A 17598-nucleotide genomic window follows, 5' to 3' on the forward strand; every position below is an offset into this window, starting at 1 on the left:
CTTTCCAGGAGCTCCAACTGTCCCCATCCCCATCCCGGGGGTTCAGTGCAAATTCTCGAAGGCAGCCCGCGGCCATGCAAGTTCTTTCACCAGCATCGACAATCTCTTCTTAAGCTCATCTCTCACCTTCTCAGTTGAGCTGAGCAGCTCAGACATCCAGTGTGTTCTTCCACCCCTGGGCCCTCATAGAATGCCCTCCATCTCTTTGAAAAGAAACAGAAACACCCATCCCCTGTACAAGTTCTTGTCCTTCTCCCCAGCTAGATGAGTGGGCTGGGAGCAGATCTGAAGCCCCAATCTCCCCACAAAAGCCTTGGCTCATGCCACATCCTTAATCAAGTGTCTCAGTGAGTGGAAAATAGAGACGTGAATGAAGGCGTTGTGGACAGACACGGCTGGTGGGCCGTAGTGGTATGAACTTCAATGCTGTCACCCCTGCAGATGGCTTGCTGGACTGCATGGACCCTGACTGCTGCCTCCAGCCCCTCTGCCACGTGAACCCGCTGTGCCTGGGCTCCCCTGATCCACTGGACATCATCCAGGAGACACAGGCCCCGGCGTCGCAGCAGAACCTGCACTCCTTCTACGACCGCATCAAGTTCCTTGTGGGCAGGGACAGCACGCACATCATTCCTGGGGAGAACCCCTTTGACGGAGGGTGAGTGAGTCCCCTGTACCCTGGCCCTGGTCGTGGCTCTCTGCGGGAGAACTGAATCAGCTCGGGCCACCTTTGGGGCAGTGGGGGTGGAGGTGGGGGTAAGCCAGGAGGGCGGGTATTGAAGGCTCTCGATAGAATGTCACAGGATGCAGAGAAGCAGCCTCAGGTGCCCACCCTTAGAAAACTGCTATCCCAGGCATTTGGAATTTTAATGAGACAAGTTGTGTTGTTCCCGCTAGGTGATAGATGGAGAGAGTGAGAAATCAAAGGTCCAAGGGGAATCTTGGATCAATACCCTCTTTGCAGTCAGCTGTTACTGATTCTGCAGTCTCCAGACGAGTGGAAACACTTTAGCACTGTTCACCCTCAGAGCTGATGTCCAGAAGATGGCGGGGGTGGGGGGTGGGGTGCAGTGGCTGCCCCCACTCAGGCCGTCGGCCCGTGCATTCTTTCACAAGTGTTTGGTTGTATCTGTCACCCACTGGACAGCTGTTTACTGAGGTCCATTCTGTGCCAGGTGCTATATGCTGGAATCACGGAGCTGAATAGTCCACTAAGGGTCAAAAAAGACCTCCAAGGTGATCAAGCAGAACTGTGCCCTCAGGGTGCTCTGGGACCATCCTCCAGGAGGTTCTCCTGGGAGGGGAAGACATGACTTAAGAGCAGAGTCTTAGAGATAAAAGATGGTTAACTCGGCCAGGGAGGGGAGGGTGTTCCCAGGAGAGGGAAGAGCTTATGCAAAGACCAGGGGCACGTGAACCAAGCACAGAATCCAGGAGTGATGGGTAATCATGCCTCTTGAATGCCTTCCCGTGTAGGGCTGCCTCTTACATGCAGACCTTCCTCTAAAAGTCAGCACAGTCAGTTCAGAGGTCACAGATTTCATCTCTTCTGTGTTCATGACTTCCATGCGCCACGGGGACAATGGGGTAGTGGTGAGGGGTGGGAAAGGTGAAGGCCATCCTCAAGTTCTACTTAAAGGGGGAGATGAGCAGGGCTTAGGCATCACCTGAGCCTGAGGAATGCAGGAGAGTCTGTCACTCAAATGCCTTGGGAGACTGTGTTGCCCTCTCCAGCTTGAGGATCTGTGAGCAGCAGCGTGTTTGGAAGCAAGGGGATGACCTCCCCACTCTCGGTAAGGGCACGGCAGGGAAGAGTCTGTGGTTCATACGCAACTCTGGAGCTTACGTGGAGGTGGGAGATGTTGATTTGGGAGACTTCAACAAGCAAGCAGGAGTGGAAACCACAGTTTATTCTGGGAGAATGTGTGAGGGGAGAAGGGCAGGGCCCTCAGAAGGAGCCAGCCCGGGAGGTGGGGTTGTCATCACCAGAGCATATCCCAGAATCCAAGAAGAAGGCCTCCCTTCTGGGACGGGATGGAGCCTGGGTTCTGGGCTTCACACCATAGGACTGTGGGGTCCAGAGCACATGTCTCCCATTGCCCCAGTCCCTCCCCACAAGGATCAGGGATAGGACAGGGAAAGTGAAATGGGGGGAGTGCTCCAAGCCCAGCAGGAGGGGCGTAACAGGAGTGAGGAAAAGCCCTCAAACTTTAACATTTTTAGAGGTGAAAGTGCATCGTAGTCCAAATCTTCCAACTCACCTCAAGAATCTTGAGAACCTCAGAGGTTAAATGTCTCTGGGTAGGAAGCTTCCTGCTCTTTTATTCAATTGTGTAACTTGCTCTGAATGCTTATGGACCTTCCTGTGGCATACGTTCTTTTAATCAACCAGGGATAAGCATATTATTCCCACCAAGGGGAATATTCCTTACTCAGCCTTTCTTTATTGGGACCATTATGGGATCTGATCAGGGTTCTGGCTGGTTGGATGCTGGTGGTGTTTCTGCCTAAGGAGGGCCCTTACCGTGCCATCCTGATCGGTGCCAGCAAGGACCACATCCCCTGCGTGTCTTCTGGTGACCCACCAAAGGCTGCTGCTTACATGCCACAGATCCCTGGGGGACCCACACAGGCTTTCAGTACTGTGGCTTCAGCAGGTCTGACTTGCAGGGAGCTTGAGAAATCTGTACTAGGAGAAATGGGCCTCTTGGCAAAAGGGAAGAGTAGAGGCCTCAGAGTCAGGCCTACTTGTGTTTCCAATCCCAGCTCTGCCACTACCAGATACAAGGCTCTGGGCAGGTGGCTTAATATGACACACATATAAATGTCTCCAATCCTCTAAACTGAGTTCTCCAAAAAAGGACTGCATCCTACTCATTTTAGCACTTAGTAGATGTTCAGCCAAATACCCGTACGTGTTGCCTTGAACAATGAAGAAATGGAAGGAAGGAGGGAGAAAGAGAGAGAGGGAGGGAGGAAGGATGGATAGATACATTATCTATTTTGCTTAATTTTATCCTGAAGATTCAGGGTCCAGGGAAGTTAAATCATCTGCTAAAAATCATATTACAGATGAGTAGCAGAGGCAGGAGAAGTCGGCTCCCAGATCATTGTTTATGTACCTGTCACCCTCAATGAAACTACAGATGCTTTGAAAGCAGAGACCGTTCATCTCTCCAGACCTATCACACTTAGGGCAAGGCCTGGAATATGGTATTCAGTCTCCAGATAAATGTATAACAGAAGCTTCTAGATGTTACTGTAAAAATTCCTTTCACCTAATATGTGCCCAAACCATTAGGCCCCTGCTCCTCGCTCGTCTAGATTCAGAAGAAACAGCAGTCTGTCACTACTCAGTATTCCCAAACAGAATTTTATGTAAAAAAAAAAAAAAAAAAAAAAGCCCAAGGGACAAGAAACCTGGAAACATGAGGCATCAAATGCTTTTGTCATTGGACACCCATCGGGTATCCGTTGTCTTGATCTGGGCCCTCAGAGCAGTGCCTATTTGCATAGTTGGGGTAAAGTGGAACCCCTTGCCAGGTTTGGTTTGTGGCTTTCCTTTCTCTCATATGACAGAATGTGGCTTCGTGGAAAGAGCCCAGAGTCTGAATCTTGGCTTTACCTCCTATCATCTCTGTGTGACGTCAGAGGAAATGATTTAACTTTCGTGTGTGGGCCTCCGATTACAAATGGGCTGTAATGCTATTTCACAAATGCCATTGAAAGGGTTATCTGAAATAAAGCATCTAGCACAGGGCTTCATACTTAGGTGGTCAGTAAGTGGTTGCTTTTATGGCAGCGGCATGGCCTAGTGAAAAGAACACAACCTTTGGAATCAGACAACTGGATTTATTTTGGTTTAGTTTAGTTTAGTTTATTTGATTTAAATTCAGTTAGTTAACATGTAATGTATTATTAGTTTCAGGGGTAGAGGTCAGTGATTCATCAGCTGTGTATAACATCCAGTGCCGTTACATCACGTCCTCCTTCATGCCCATCACCCAGTTACTCTGTCCTCCCATGCCCCTCCACTCCAGCAACCCTCATTTTGTTTCCTTTGGTTAAGAGTCTCTTATGGTTTGTCTCCCTCTCAGATTTCATCTTGTTTTATTTTTCCCTTCCCTTCCCCTATGGTCCTCTGAGCTGTTTCTTATATTCCACATATGAGCAAGATCATAGGGTATTTGTCTTTCTTTGATTGACTTCTTTCATTTAGCGTCAATACCCTCTAGTTCCATCCTTGTTGTTGCAAATGGCAAGATGTCATTTTTTGATGGTGAAGTAGTAGTCGTGTGTGTTTGTGTGTGTGTGTGTGTGTATGTGTATGCATGCCACCTCTTCTTTATTCATCTCAGACAACTGAATTTTAAGTCTTTTGCATCCACGTTCTAGCTGTGTGACCTTGGGAAAAGTCCTTAACCTCTCTGAGCTTGAATTTCCCCATCTGTAAAAGCGAGGTAATAATGTTTACTTTGCAGAGTTGCCATGAGAATTAAAAGAAAAACACAAAGTACATAAAGTCATCACCTAGTACTGGCCACACCAAAAATGCTCGCTAATTCGATGATGATGACGATGGTGATGGAGAAGAAGGAGATGATGATGACAATGGTGATGGTGACGGTGACATTGTTAAAAAGAGCTTCTCACTCTTTTAATTGGAAGTGCAACGTGGTAGTAACCTGTCCTCCAGGGAAGTCCAGCAGCCACCGAGAAAGGAGCAAGGTTTCAACTGTTGAATTCTTATTTGAGGAAAGGAAAGAGCAGCATTGTGCCCGCCAGCTGTCAGCTGGGATCTTCGTTAGGGAGGAATCCAGTGGCACTTCTCCAGAGAGCTGGCTTTCTGATGAGCAGGCAGACCTGACTTGGTGCCTGTGCCTGACAGAAAACCCCACATTCTCCTGCACCCCACATGCTATGGCACAACATGTAGAGCACACACAGGAGTCCATTTAACAGGCCTCACGATGCATGCTGTCACCCAGAGCCGCAGCAGCATTTCTGAGCCCGTCGAGGGCAGGCGACCCCAGAGGTGCCTTCCTGCACGCCGCAGGCTCCCAGCTGGGTCTCTGACTCAGGGAAGCACACAAGTGAGCTTGCTGGGACCACTGGACAATGTGGACTGACTGGAGCGCCCTTCCATGGGGGAAGCAAGCAAGCAAGTCTTCAGGGCCCAGGGCTGTCTGCAGAACACTTTTCTTCAGAGGCCTGACCCCAGGGCTGAGATGAAGAAGCAGGAGGTTCTCAGATCCACCGATGACACCAGGAATTCTTTGGGGAGCTCCTTCTGCTTCTGTGCAATGACGCAGCTGGCCCCCAAGGACCTGGAACAGGGCTGGCCCTCCCAGAAGGAGGGGCAGCCGCACTTTGGGACCTGAGGGTCCCCGCCAAGCATGGTAGGCTCTAAGCTGGGCTGGACTCCTTGGAGCCAAGCACAGAGCTTGACTCCACACTAAAGCAGAAGGACTGTCCAAGGACTTGGAGTAAGGAAGCCCTCAGGGACCCTGTCTGGCTCATCTCTGTCCCCAGAGTCCAGCACGATGCCTGGCCCAGATGTTTCATACAGGTTTAACAAGTGCTGTAGCTCTGTTGGCATTCTGCCCCTGCTGTCCTCAAGGCCACATAAGGGACAAAGGTGTGAGTGGCTTTTGCTGATGTAACACAGGTCTGAAGTGGGAGCAGACAGAGCAAGCAGGAAAATCACCATCACCAGGTTAGGTGGCTTGACTACTGTCTTTCCTTTCCAGCCTGGAGGCACAGACCCCTCTGCTCTGTGGAATGCCTGTCCCTCACCTGGAGTCACGGGGAAAGTACAACACACTGAGTGGAAGAAAGGGGCCACTTGGGTCTGTAGGTGACAGATGGATCCCCAACTGACCGTGAAAGGAGGACAGATAGTAGGACCCAGACAATAAAGCTTGGGATCAGGCAGCTGGGAAAGAGAGGGAAGCTTGAGACATTTCCTCCTCAGAGAACACTCAAGGCCATTACGTCCATATGACAAAATTTTGGTTGCTTCTCTACTCTTGGGAAGGACAGGCAGACAGATCCCTTTAGCAATTAGCTATAGATCGCCAATGCCAGATGGTAGAAAGAGGTTCTGACAAAAGAACCACCCCTGAGTTATTTGAATATCCGTTCAGAATAGGTTTGAGGACACAGTATGGGTGAGAGAAATGTGAGGTGGTCTAGTCTTTCTGGGCCCTGTAAGCCTGATAGCTTATCAGCTCATTCAAATGAGAAAGTTGGGTGTGGACAGATTGCTGTGAAAGTCCGCTGACGGGCGTGCCTGGGTGGCTCAGTCAATTGGGCGTCTGCCTTCAGCTCTTGTTATGATCCCAGGGCCCTGGGTTTCGGTCCTGGGTTTGGGCCCTGTGTTGGGTTCCCTGCTCAGCTGGGAGTCTGCTTCTCCCTCTGCCCCTCTCTCTCAAATAAGTAAAATCTTAAAAAAAAAAAAGAAAGAAAGAAAGAAAAGAAAGAAAGAGAAAAAGGAAAAGGAAAGAAAAAAGAAAAGTCAGCTGATGAGGCACACTGAGCCCAAAGAGGGCAGACTTGAGGAGTCAGGGGACTTTGAAAAAAGGAGGGAAAATGTGGCCAGAGCATTCATCCCAAAGGAAGCAGAGGATCATATGCTGTGGAGATGGTCAGAGCCTCGGGAGAGCAGACTGGCCAGGCTCCGAGGGGTACAGAGTTGCCCCATAACACAAGCTGTGTTTGGCACATACGGCTCTGTGCAAGGCCTTCAAGAAGATCCACATCCATAACCCCTTACCTGGAGGGCTTCTCGTGTGTCCCGTCCTTTGCGAGTCATTGAACCCCTACTGCCAAGCAGAGAGGTGGGCACAGACTAAGCCACAAGGAGAGCACAGTGAATCGGCGAGTCAGCCAAACAGCCAGTGCTGAGTGCCTGAAGAGGTAGAAACAAAGCGTCCCAAGAGTTCAGAAGCATGGCTGTCACCTCTCCGGGGCTGCGTCTGGCACCTCTTTGTGTTTGCAGGACCCAGCGCAGGCCTGGCCCAGAGGACCGAACTGTATATGTTTGTTTTTGAATATGAATGAGCAACCCAACAAGGGAGCTCCTGAATGAAGACTTCTGGCAGGGACGTGGCCTTTGGCCTAAGACAAAGACTTCAGTCAGGGTGGCGTCCATTAAAACATTAGTTATCCTACTTCTGGTCCTAACGACCCATTAGTGTGTCATGGAATCAATGTAGCGAGTCGAAACTATTTTTTTAAAAAGAGGTGAATTTCAGTGGAATGGGGTACAATGGAATGGCAGCTATCGGGGCAGCTCCGTGAAAAGGGTAGTTACTGCATGAAACATGGTTGGTTGTGTGCGTGCGCACATGCGCGTGCCACTGAATAAGCTGCATTGCTTAGTGTTGGTTTCAGTTGAACGAGACTTAAAAGTACCTTCTAGACTGAGGAACTGACAAGACTTGCCGGGATAATCAGGGATTTGAAAGAATTTTAATGTGGCTGGAGCATAATTATGGTGATACTGTTTTCCAAATCAAAAGTCAAGAGCCGTGCTCCAACATTTGACATCAAGATGGTCTCAGGAAGTCTGGGGTACCTGATCCTGCTGTGCAGAGGGGCCGCGGGAGAGGGAAGAACAGGGTAACTATGCGGGCAGACAGGTGGGTTTGGAGCAGGAACCGAGAGAGATCCGTCCCTGGCCTGTTCACTGACCAGACCAGAGTTTGTCGTCTCAGTTAGGACTTAAAACTGGACATTAAGAGAAATGAAATAACCTTGATGCCATGTAAGTCTTCAGAATTTACTTCAGATCCTTTACAAAGACACGGTTTCCAAGAATTTTGAAAGCAAGGGTTTCAAAGACGAGAAAAATAACAGAAGTGTGTGTGGGCGGGGGGAGATCCCATACTCACTCTGGTGGCAGAGCAGTTACAGAAAGGCATTTGCCTGCCACCCCGCTATCCGCAGCCCCCAGCCCTGGGCTGTGGACAGCCCTCGGAGAGCCCTCAGAGAGCCTGAGTGGTAGAGACCATCTAATGGAGCTCAAATAAACACCAGCTTCCTGACAGCTGGCCTCTGAGTGAATTTATTATTGAATTACACTCCTGCGTCTCAGAACAAGCTGAACTGACAGGCTACCCCATCAGTTTAAGAAAGGGGGGGCAGGGAGAAAGACAATGATAAATTACCCTGACGGAAGATGGAAGAAGGTAAAGATCCTGCTTCCTCCAAAATGTCAGCCATTATATATTATTCATGTTGGTTTTTAAAAAAATTCCTCCCCACACTGAAATGAATGTTTATGATGATAAAGCAATGAGGTGAATTTAATTCAGGATGCAGGCAGCAACTTCTCGCATCATCCTGATGAGTAGCTAACAGCTCCTCCTCTGCCACTTGATCGGCCCGTTACTGATATCAAAACCAAACTACGATCTCTGTTTGCTCGGTAGCTGCAGCTGGTTCCTAGCTGTCTGTCACGGCAGACGTTAGCAGAGTGCTGTGCCGAAGCGGGAGCCACTCGGGGTTTACCCAGAGAGAGCCTGCATTCAAGTCCTGGGGCGAATGAGAGCAGATGACCTTGGGGGAGCGAGGCTCCAGGTCATCCTCTGTGACGTGGGGCTACCAATTCCTACCCTGCAGGGTGTTGGGAAGATTAAATGAGATAAAATACCTGAAAGCCTGCCGGCTGGCGCGAAACACACATTCAGTAATAACACCTACCATTTACTGAGGATGTTCCGCGCATCAGCATAGTTTGAAATGCTTTGTAGTTTTCCTAAGTAGTAATACCTTTATGTCTCCCCACAAACCCTATGACACAGGGACTTCATCACCCTTCTTTTACAGATGGGACACTGAGACACAGAAAAGTTCAGTCACCTGGCCAAAGACTTATAAGGCTTATAAGGCTTATAAGGCTTATAAGGGACAGAGTCAGCTTTTTTATTTTTTTAAAGAGTAAACAAGCACGATCGGGGGAGGGGCAGAGGGAGAGGGAGGGAGAGGGAGAGAAGCAGACGCCCCGCTGAGCGTGGAGACCCAAGGCAGGGCTTGATCCCACTGCTCTGAGATCAGGACCGGAGCTGAAATCAAGAGCCAGACTGACAGAAGCACCCAAGTGCCCCAGCAGAGCCAGCATTTGAAGCCAGACCAATTGCTCCTGGAGCCCGTGTGCCGAGCTCTGTTCTCTGCTTGGTCATTCATAGTCCCACCTCTCCGCATCTTCAGTCTGGAAATCTGTACAGTGTGATGCTGCTACAACTCCACAACCCCAGCTGGCCCCGGCGTTCAATCCAGTGCTGTCCAACGTGATGTAACCTGAATGTGCACTAGGTCTTCGCACTTCAGAGCACAGCCTCGGAGGCAGGTAGCCCAGGCTTGCCTCCCAGCCCCACCCTTTGCTGTGTAACCCTTTGTTGTGACCTTGGACAGGTCTCCCCCTGTGCCTCATTTTCACCACCTGCCGTGTGAGGATACTAACCCACACCTCATGGGGATACTAACCCACACCTCATGAGGATGTCTGAGTATGAAATGAGACATAAAACACTACGTGTCAGGGCAGGACGCCTTCAGTAAGTGTTAGTAACCCCCGTCACAGAGAGCAAGAGTTAGCCTCATCATTCTCAAGGACATTAGTATTTGTATAGGCTTTAGTGTCACTCTGAGAACCGGGGGAAGAATGAGAATCTTAGCCAGAAGCGTGAGTGCCATTACGGAATTGCTGCCAGTGCCCCAGCGCCAGGGCAGGCAGAGGTGAGCGGACCTTGAGATCACCAGCTCTTTGTGGTAGAAGACAAAACTTGGAGGTCAGAGAAAGCTCTTGGCTCAGCAAAATAGTAGCAGGACTCTCCTACATCCTGGAGAACCTGGGGTCCCGAGTGAGGGCTCTCTCAAGCAGTAATTCCCGTGCTTGTAAGTCAGGGACTTATCTGATCCTGATAAATTTCAAGCAATAAGAAGTAAAAATAGCGCGAAGTCAAGCATCGCGTTACTAACACATGCTTCAGGTCAGGACTCACCAAACACATCTGCAGCGAGTCTAAGCGGCCTTCCAGTCTGATCCCTGCAGGGTCAAGAGTTGGCTCTAAGTGAACCCTGTGGAGCCGGGCTATGATGTGGATAAATGCTACCTCTGGACAGTGTTCTGGTAAAAGAAAGAGTTGTGCCTGTGTGCCTTCCTATGTCTGTCTCCTCCTCCCACCCCTGCAGGGCCCTGTGGGTCCAACCTGCAGGCCTCTAGAACCAACCCCAATCTGAAGAGAAGGCTTCGAGCAGCGCCAGCCACTCAGTCTCAGGTCCGTCAGCTGCTCTGTTGTCTGACCAGTGACTCGCCAGCTCTACTAGATGGGTTTCTGCCTTGTCCCAACCACACTTCCCAGCCACACTTTCTTGCCCTGAGGTAAGCAATTCAGTAGCCCTGCCAGCCAAGAACTCAAGCCTTGCCTTCTCTTGCCAAGCTCTCGCCCCTGACACATCTGGTTCTAGAGCTCCGTCCCTGCTCTGCTTAGGAACCTGGTAACACATGGGACATCCATACCCGTGGGAGCCATCTCATCATGGCTGCGCCCCTGTCAGATCCTCCTGCCCTGTCCCTTGTATGAGCTGGACTTTCTGTGTCTCTGCTCAGCATTGTCTCCAACTCAGGAAATGGGTCTCACTGTGGTCTACCCTTGTCTCTCCTTTCTGGGCAAAGCAAGAGAAGTCTCCCTTTTCCAGGTGAAAGCAGGACCCATCCTGTGCTCTGACAGGAAGACAGAGCACGCAGTCACGGAAACGACTTGTACACTGAGAAACTGTATCTGGAATCACACGTTAGCGGAGCTGCCTCGAGTTTTTCTAACAGCACAAACCATCTCCTGAGAATTCTCCAAAGCAGGCCTCTGGCTACACAGCACAGAGACCAGCCTGTCTGGACCTTCCATGTCCATGTCCCCAGTGTTTCAAGCCACATCCCAGAAAGCACCCTTGCTCCTCCAAAATGATCCCTACGGTCCAACCACTCTCAGTCCTGCTTCTTCTTTGCCACAACCAATGGATTCATTTCTCTCACATACGGTGTTAGGAATAGTCAAGGGCTCCATTCTTGTCTTCACCTTTGTTGGCTAACAGAAAATATTCCAGAAGGTTCCTGTAGGAAATTACTCAGCCCTAACCATCAGCATTCGGCAGTGTGGTTGCCTACAGGCTTGGGTGATCTGACCTGTGGCCTGGGAGTTCGTGTTCCCTGAGTCACTGAAGGACTCAACAGCTACACTAAGCTAGGAGGTCACAGAACGGTGGCTTCCAAACTCTGCAGCAGGTGCAGCCTGAGGGCCCAGGAGACACTAGTAGCTGCTGGGCCATCTTGTCACTAGATGTCCCCAGGTGGTGTCAGGGTACCAAAACAGCCCTGTCAGCACCCCAGCTTTAATGTGTCTTTGTGGGGATCCCCACCCAGCTCCAGAGATCACGTACCTCCCCTCTAAATGAGGGAATTGGATTCAGTCACCCCTAGGACCCTTCTCCCATTACTCTGAAGAAGACTGGATTTTTCCTTCCATCTCTCCAGATATACACAAAATAGCCTGAGAGAAAAAAGCTTTTTCTGAATGAACTGGAGTACTTTCCTGTGATGTTTATTCCGTATACCCAGCAAGTGATCTGGAAGCCTCTGGTAGAGTCTAAACTGAACCCAACTCCAGTCAGAACCCAACATGGCAGTCAGAAGAACAGAAGTCAGGGTCTGTGGGCAGAGCCCAGAGCTCCGTTGTAAGTGTAGGAATGATTGTGTGTCATGCTGGCACGACTTGGTAGGCAGCTCCCCTTTTTATCCCATGCTAGTTTTACTTCTAGATACAAGGATTTTTTAAAAATCAAATTATACTCATTCCAGAATGTCAGCCACTCAGACAAGTGGATTGTGTCTCATTTATTGTTAGTTATTTAACTGCTTACCATATAGTAAGAAATAAAACAGTAACTAACAGCAGTACTCTCCTGTAGTTTGCATAAGTAAAAAAGAAAATGGATGACTAAATATCTTCCCTACTGCCCAGCACTGTGTAGTTCACAGTAGGTGCTCAATTAAACTTCCAATAACTGAACCCTATTCTCATTTACCAGGTCTCTGTCCATGTTTCTCTTCCATATATATCTATTTTTTTATTTGGGGCTAATTCAAATAGCTACATTCTGTTTTTGTTTTCTTTCATCATCTTCTTTCACTGATTTATGCGATATTCATTGATTTCTGTCCTCAACATTTACTGAATGCATCCTATGGATCTAGTCCTGTGCTGAGCATTGGGGTTACAAAGGTGGAAGGAAACATGGTCATTACCCTCAAAGAACTCACAGTCTAGAAGAGTAGAAGAGATGTTTGAACTAAGGAATACACTTTAGTGGGATAAGTGTATTGTGCTGTGTCCACCGAAGGAGGGAGTGACTTCTTTGTACCAGGGAAATCAGGAAGAGCCTCACTGAGAAGCAGGCCCTAAAAAAGAGGGTAATAGAAATGAGAAAGACATTCAAGGCAGGCAAACAAACAGAGACAAAGGCAAAGAGGTGTGGAAGTACATGCCAAGACAAAGACATGAGAAGTAATTTAACATGACAGCAAGACAGGACATGAGAATGGAAAAATGGGACATAGCCTGCAGAGACCAGCAGGGGCCAGATTCTGAAGGGTCTTGTATGCCAAGCTGAAGAGTTTGGACTTTGTCTGAAAACAGTGGGTACTGCAGAAATGACTTAGATAACATAGAGTCCCTGGTGATGTGGTGAAACAACAGTGATAAAGTTTGGACAGTTGGGGAGCTCTTAGATTCGGAAGTCTCCTTCCTCAAGAGAAGATCTGGTCCAATTCCCTGCCCTCCAGTAAGTCAGGAGCATTTAAAAGTAAGTGACCAGATCTAGTTCTGTTGGTTTGGGCCTAAGGTCATTGGGAAAAAACAAAACAAAAAAAACCCACGAAGAGCTTTGAAATAAGTTAAAAAGAATGAAGCACAACTAGAAGTTAACTTTTGAATATAATAATATAGAGCATATTCAAGGGTATTTCATAAAAAGAAATCACAAACAGACACCATTGTAACTCTAGTGCAGGACAGTGGTTCCAAGGTGGGTGCTCAGGGTGGTCCATGAGGTACAGGGAGAAAATATTAGAACATCTGTATTTACTTTTGATCTTAAAAAATAAGAACGAGTGAATGTTTTACTCATGTGGAACACTATATTTTCATTGATTTGCTCCCTTGGTCCAAATGTTAGTTGGTAACAAGACGCTCTTAGAGAGACAGTGGTCTTTTTGCTGGTTTAATTCTAGTGTCTTACAATATGACTACTGGGTGTCTGTGTGTGTGTGTGTGTGTGTGTAACTTAGGTACAAAATGTTGTCCAGTGTCATCAAAAGATTCTTATAAAGTAGCTACAGATCAAAGACGATATACCGTGACCGTGAATCCAAGCAAACAAAAAAAATGGCAGAGCTGGTACCTCTAATACAGAGTCTTTGTCAACTCCACTATGAAGTTAAAACCATTAATGATTGTTTTCATCCAGTCTAACAGAAAAGTTAATCAAGATTCAGAACATTCAAGAACCTAAAAATAGTTAATCCAAAGATTCAACATCATCAAGAAGACTGTTTGAAGTACAGGCACACCTCCAGACCACTGAAATAGAGCAAATATTACACTAAAGGAAGTCACATGAATTTTTGGGTTTCCCAGCATTTATAAAATTTATGTTTACATTTTATCATAACTATTAAGTATGCAATATAATTATGTCTGAAAAACAATGTATATACCTTAATTTAAAAATACTGTATCGCTAAAGAATGCTAACCATCATTGGAGCTTTCAGTGAATTATAATTTTTCTGCTGGTCAAGAGTCTTACCTTGATGTTGATGGCTGCTGACTAATCGGGGTGGTGTTTGCTGGAGGCTGGGGTGGCTGTGACAGTTTGTTAAAATAAGTCTAGAATGAAGTTTGCTGCATTGATTGACTCTTACTTTCATGAACAATTTCTCTATAACACGTGATGCTATTTGATAAGCATTATACCTACAATAGAACTTCTTTCAAAATTGGAGTCAATCCTCTCTAACTTGCCACTGCTTTATTAACTTGGTTTATGTCATTCTAAGTCCTTTGTGTCATTTCAACCATCTTCATGACATCTTCACCAGGAGTAGATTCCTTCTCAAGAAACCACTTCCATTGCTGATCCATGAGAAGTAATCGCTTATCTGTTCAAGTTTTGTTATGAGATTGTGGCAATTCAGTCACATCCTCAGGCTCCACTTGTAATTCTAGTTGTTGTGCTGTTTCTACCACATCTACAGTTACTTCCACTACTGAGGTCTTGAACCCCTCACAGTCACCCATGAGGGTTGTTGGAATCCACTTCTTAACTCCTGTTCATGTTGATATTTTGACTTCTTCCCATAAATCACAAATATTTTTCATGGCATCTAGAACACCGAATCCTTTCCAGAACGTTTTCAATTTACTTTCTCCATACCTGTGAGAAGAATTGTTATCTATGGCAGCTATAGCCTTACGAGACATATTTCTTAAATAATGAGACTTGGAAGTGGAAATGACACCTTGATCCATGGGCTGCAGGATGGATGTTGTATTAGCAGGCATGAAAATAACATTCATCTTGTCCATCTCCATGAGGGCACTCAGGTGACCAGGTGCGTTGTCAATGAGCAGTGATATTTTGAAAGGAGTCTGTTTTTCTGAGCAGTAGTTCTCAATAGAGGGTTTAAAATATTCAATAAACAGATGTAAACAGATGATATTCTGTCTTCCAGACTTTGATAGTCCATTCATGGAGCACAGGCAGAGTCAATTTAGCGTAATGCTTAAGGGCCCTAGGATTCTCAGGATGGTAAGCCAATGAGCACTGGCTTCATCTTCAAGTCATTAGCTGCATTGGCCCCTAACAAGAGACTCACTCTGTCCTTTGAAGCTTTGAAGCCGGGCACTGACTTCTCCTCTCTAGCTATGGAAGTCCTCCACGGCATCTTCTTCCAGTAGAAGGCTGTTCCATCTGCTTTGAAAATCTGTTGCTGGGTGTGGCCACCATCATGGTTTACCTCAGCTAGATCTTCTGGATAACTTCCTGCAGCTTCTATGGCAGCACTTGCTGCTTCACCTTGCAGTTCCTGTTATGGAGATGGCTTCTGTCCCTAAATCTCAAGAACCAACCTCTGCTGGCTTCACACTTCTCTTCTGCAGCTTCCTCACCCTTCTCTCAGTCTTCATAGAATTGAAGAGAGTTAGGGCCTTGCTCTGGATTAGTCTTTCACTTAAAGGAATGTTGTGGCTGGCTTGATCTTGTATCCAGACCCCTCAAACTTTCTCCATACCAACACGAGGCTGTGCTTACCATTCATGCGTTCACTGGAGTAGCACTTTTAGATTACTTCAAGAATTTCTCCTTTGCTAACTTGCCTAACTGTTGCAAGAAGCCTAGCTTCCAGCCTACCTCAGCTTTCACAACAAGCCTTCCTCACTGAGTTTAATTATTTCTAGCTTTTGATTTAAAGTGCTGGAACGCTTAGGAGCCCTTGTGGGGTTATTAATGGGCCTAATTTCAATACTGTCGTGTCTCATTGAACAGGGAAGCCTAAGAAAAGAAAAAGAGACAAGGGAACAGCTGCTGGAGTGGTCAGAACACACTCATTTACCAATTAAGTTCACCATCTTACGTGGGCACGGTTCATGGTGCCCCAAAACTATGACAATAGTAATAGCAAAGTTCACTGATCACAAAGTGTCATAACAAATATAATAACGATGAAAACGCTTGAAATGTTAACAAGAATTACCAAAATGTGACACAAAGACATGAAGTAAACAAATGCTGTTGGAAAAAGGGCACCAGTAGACCTGCTTAATACCGGGTTGCCACAACCCTTCAATTTATAAACACTCAGTTTATCTGGGAAGCCCAACAAAGCCAAGTATGCCTGTGTGCATTTTTATCCATTAAACTTTGCACCAAATACATGTTATTCTTCCTTGTGTTAGCTATTGATGGCAGCACACATGTACAAGTTATTAATAAATATAAATACATCCGAAGAGCCTGCTCAGACATGTCGACAGAAAATGTGTATAATCAAAAAGACCCTTACAAGTCTGCTCTGGTGACGTGATCGCTGATTTTTTTTTTTAAAGATTTTATTTATTTATTTGTCAGAGAGAGAGGGAGAGAGAGCAAACACAGGCAGACAGAGAGGCAGGCAGAGGCAGAGGGAGAAGCAGGATCCCTGCCGAGCAAGGAGCCCGATGTGGGACTCGATCCCAGGACGCTGGGATCATGACCTGAGCCGAAGGCAGCTGCTTAACCAACTGAGCCACCCAGGCGTCCCGTGATCGCTGATTTTTAAGGCAGCACAAACAAACTGATATTCTCCACTACTTAGGTGTGTATCTGTGTCAGAGGGTAAGTTGTTTGAGAGGTGAGCTGACTTTGCCGAGTTCTCATGGATGATAAATGACAGCTCCTTACTTTGAATTCTGGCTTTCCAGCAACTTGCAAGAATGGACAAGTCCATTCCCTGTTGAGACTTTATTTTCTCACCTCCACAATGAGACTTAGGAAAGCTTAGAAAGGAAGGTCCCTCCTAACATGGCATGACCCAGTGGATTCCCAGGAATACGTGATTGATGGAAGATGTCAGACCAGAAAAGCTGTTTAGGGAAACTGAGGCAGCTCAGTGAGGTGGAGAGCCAGAAAGGGAGGACAGTGGAACAGCTGGTGTGGCCAGGCTGGATGGAAGGTCATGGAGGCTTCAGGGAGAACAGGGTCAGGCTTTGACGGGAATCTGCTTGCTGGGGGTGGTTTAATTGGCTGTGGGCCCAACTGAGGTTCTAACAAAACCCTGCATAAATACTAGTAGATGCTGGAAAGATCCCCAGTCAATCAGCATGAGTTAGCAGAAAACAGTTTAAGGATCCCTGTAAGTCCGGCATGTAAAATCTATTTAAAGAATGCAATGCAAAGGAGTGATTTGCATAAACAAGAGGGGCACAGAGTAAGCAGTACTTTAAATCAGAGAAAAGGGAAAGTTAACTTTTTGCCACCTGGATCCCAAGTGATCATGCCATTCTCCGGAATACCAATTTCAGTAGTTTTTTTCAGTTAATAACTAAAAAGTTAAAGCTGCAACTCTTCCCCCTTCACCTTCTTTTATCCGCTCATGTAATGCGCATCAAATAGCAAATCTAACTTAATTCCTGACGTTCACCGTTGAAAGTCTTCAAAGAAAAGGAAGGTGCAGAGGAGGAGGCCAAGAGATAGGGCTGCAAGCTGAGGCAGGGCGGGTTCCCCCGGGGAAGAAACCCTGTGGGCTGACCAGACCAGCTAGAAAGGACCAGCCCCTCCAGCCCTCTGTTCCTTGGCTGAATCCCTATCAAGGTCATGTGGCTCTGACTTCTCAGGCATCGCCCCCACCTTCAGCAAAAGACATCAGTTCTTTATTCATCCAGTAAGCAATGTATCAAGAGCTTAGTCTGTGCCCTGCATTCAGATTCCAGGGCAAACACCTGTTTCGGTGGAGGCGCTCTTCTGCCCCCTTAGAAATGAACATCATTCAGCCAAGGCCATG

The 17598-nt window shown here is 47.2% G+C and overlaps 1 protein-coding gene and 1 pseudogene across 1 annotated transcript in view; one reads left to right on the top strand and one right to left on the bottom strand.

The window, feature by feature from the left end:
* The window catches only part of TENM4 (teneurin transmembrane protein 4), a 379161-nt gene that overhangs the window by 283467 nt on the left and 78096 nt on the right, over positions 1 to 17598 (top strand). The window contains exon 15 of the mRNA XM_044258440.1: positions 442 to 658. Within this exon, the coding sequence (XP_044114375.1) occupies positions 442 to 658 (217 nt within the window). The remainder of the gene's footprint in view (positions 1 to 441; positions 659 to 17598) is intronic.
* LOC122914632 lies at positions 13811 to 15598 on the bottom strand (annotated as a pseudogene).

Source organism: Neovison vison, chromosome 7 (assembly GCF_020171115.1).
Source record: "Neovison vison isolate M4711 chromosome 7, ASM_NN_V1, whole genome shotgun sequence".
NCBI lineage: Eukaryota > Metazoa > Chordata > Mammalia > Carnivora > Mustelidae > Neogale > Neogale vison.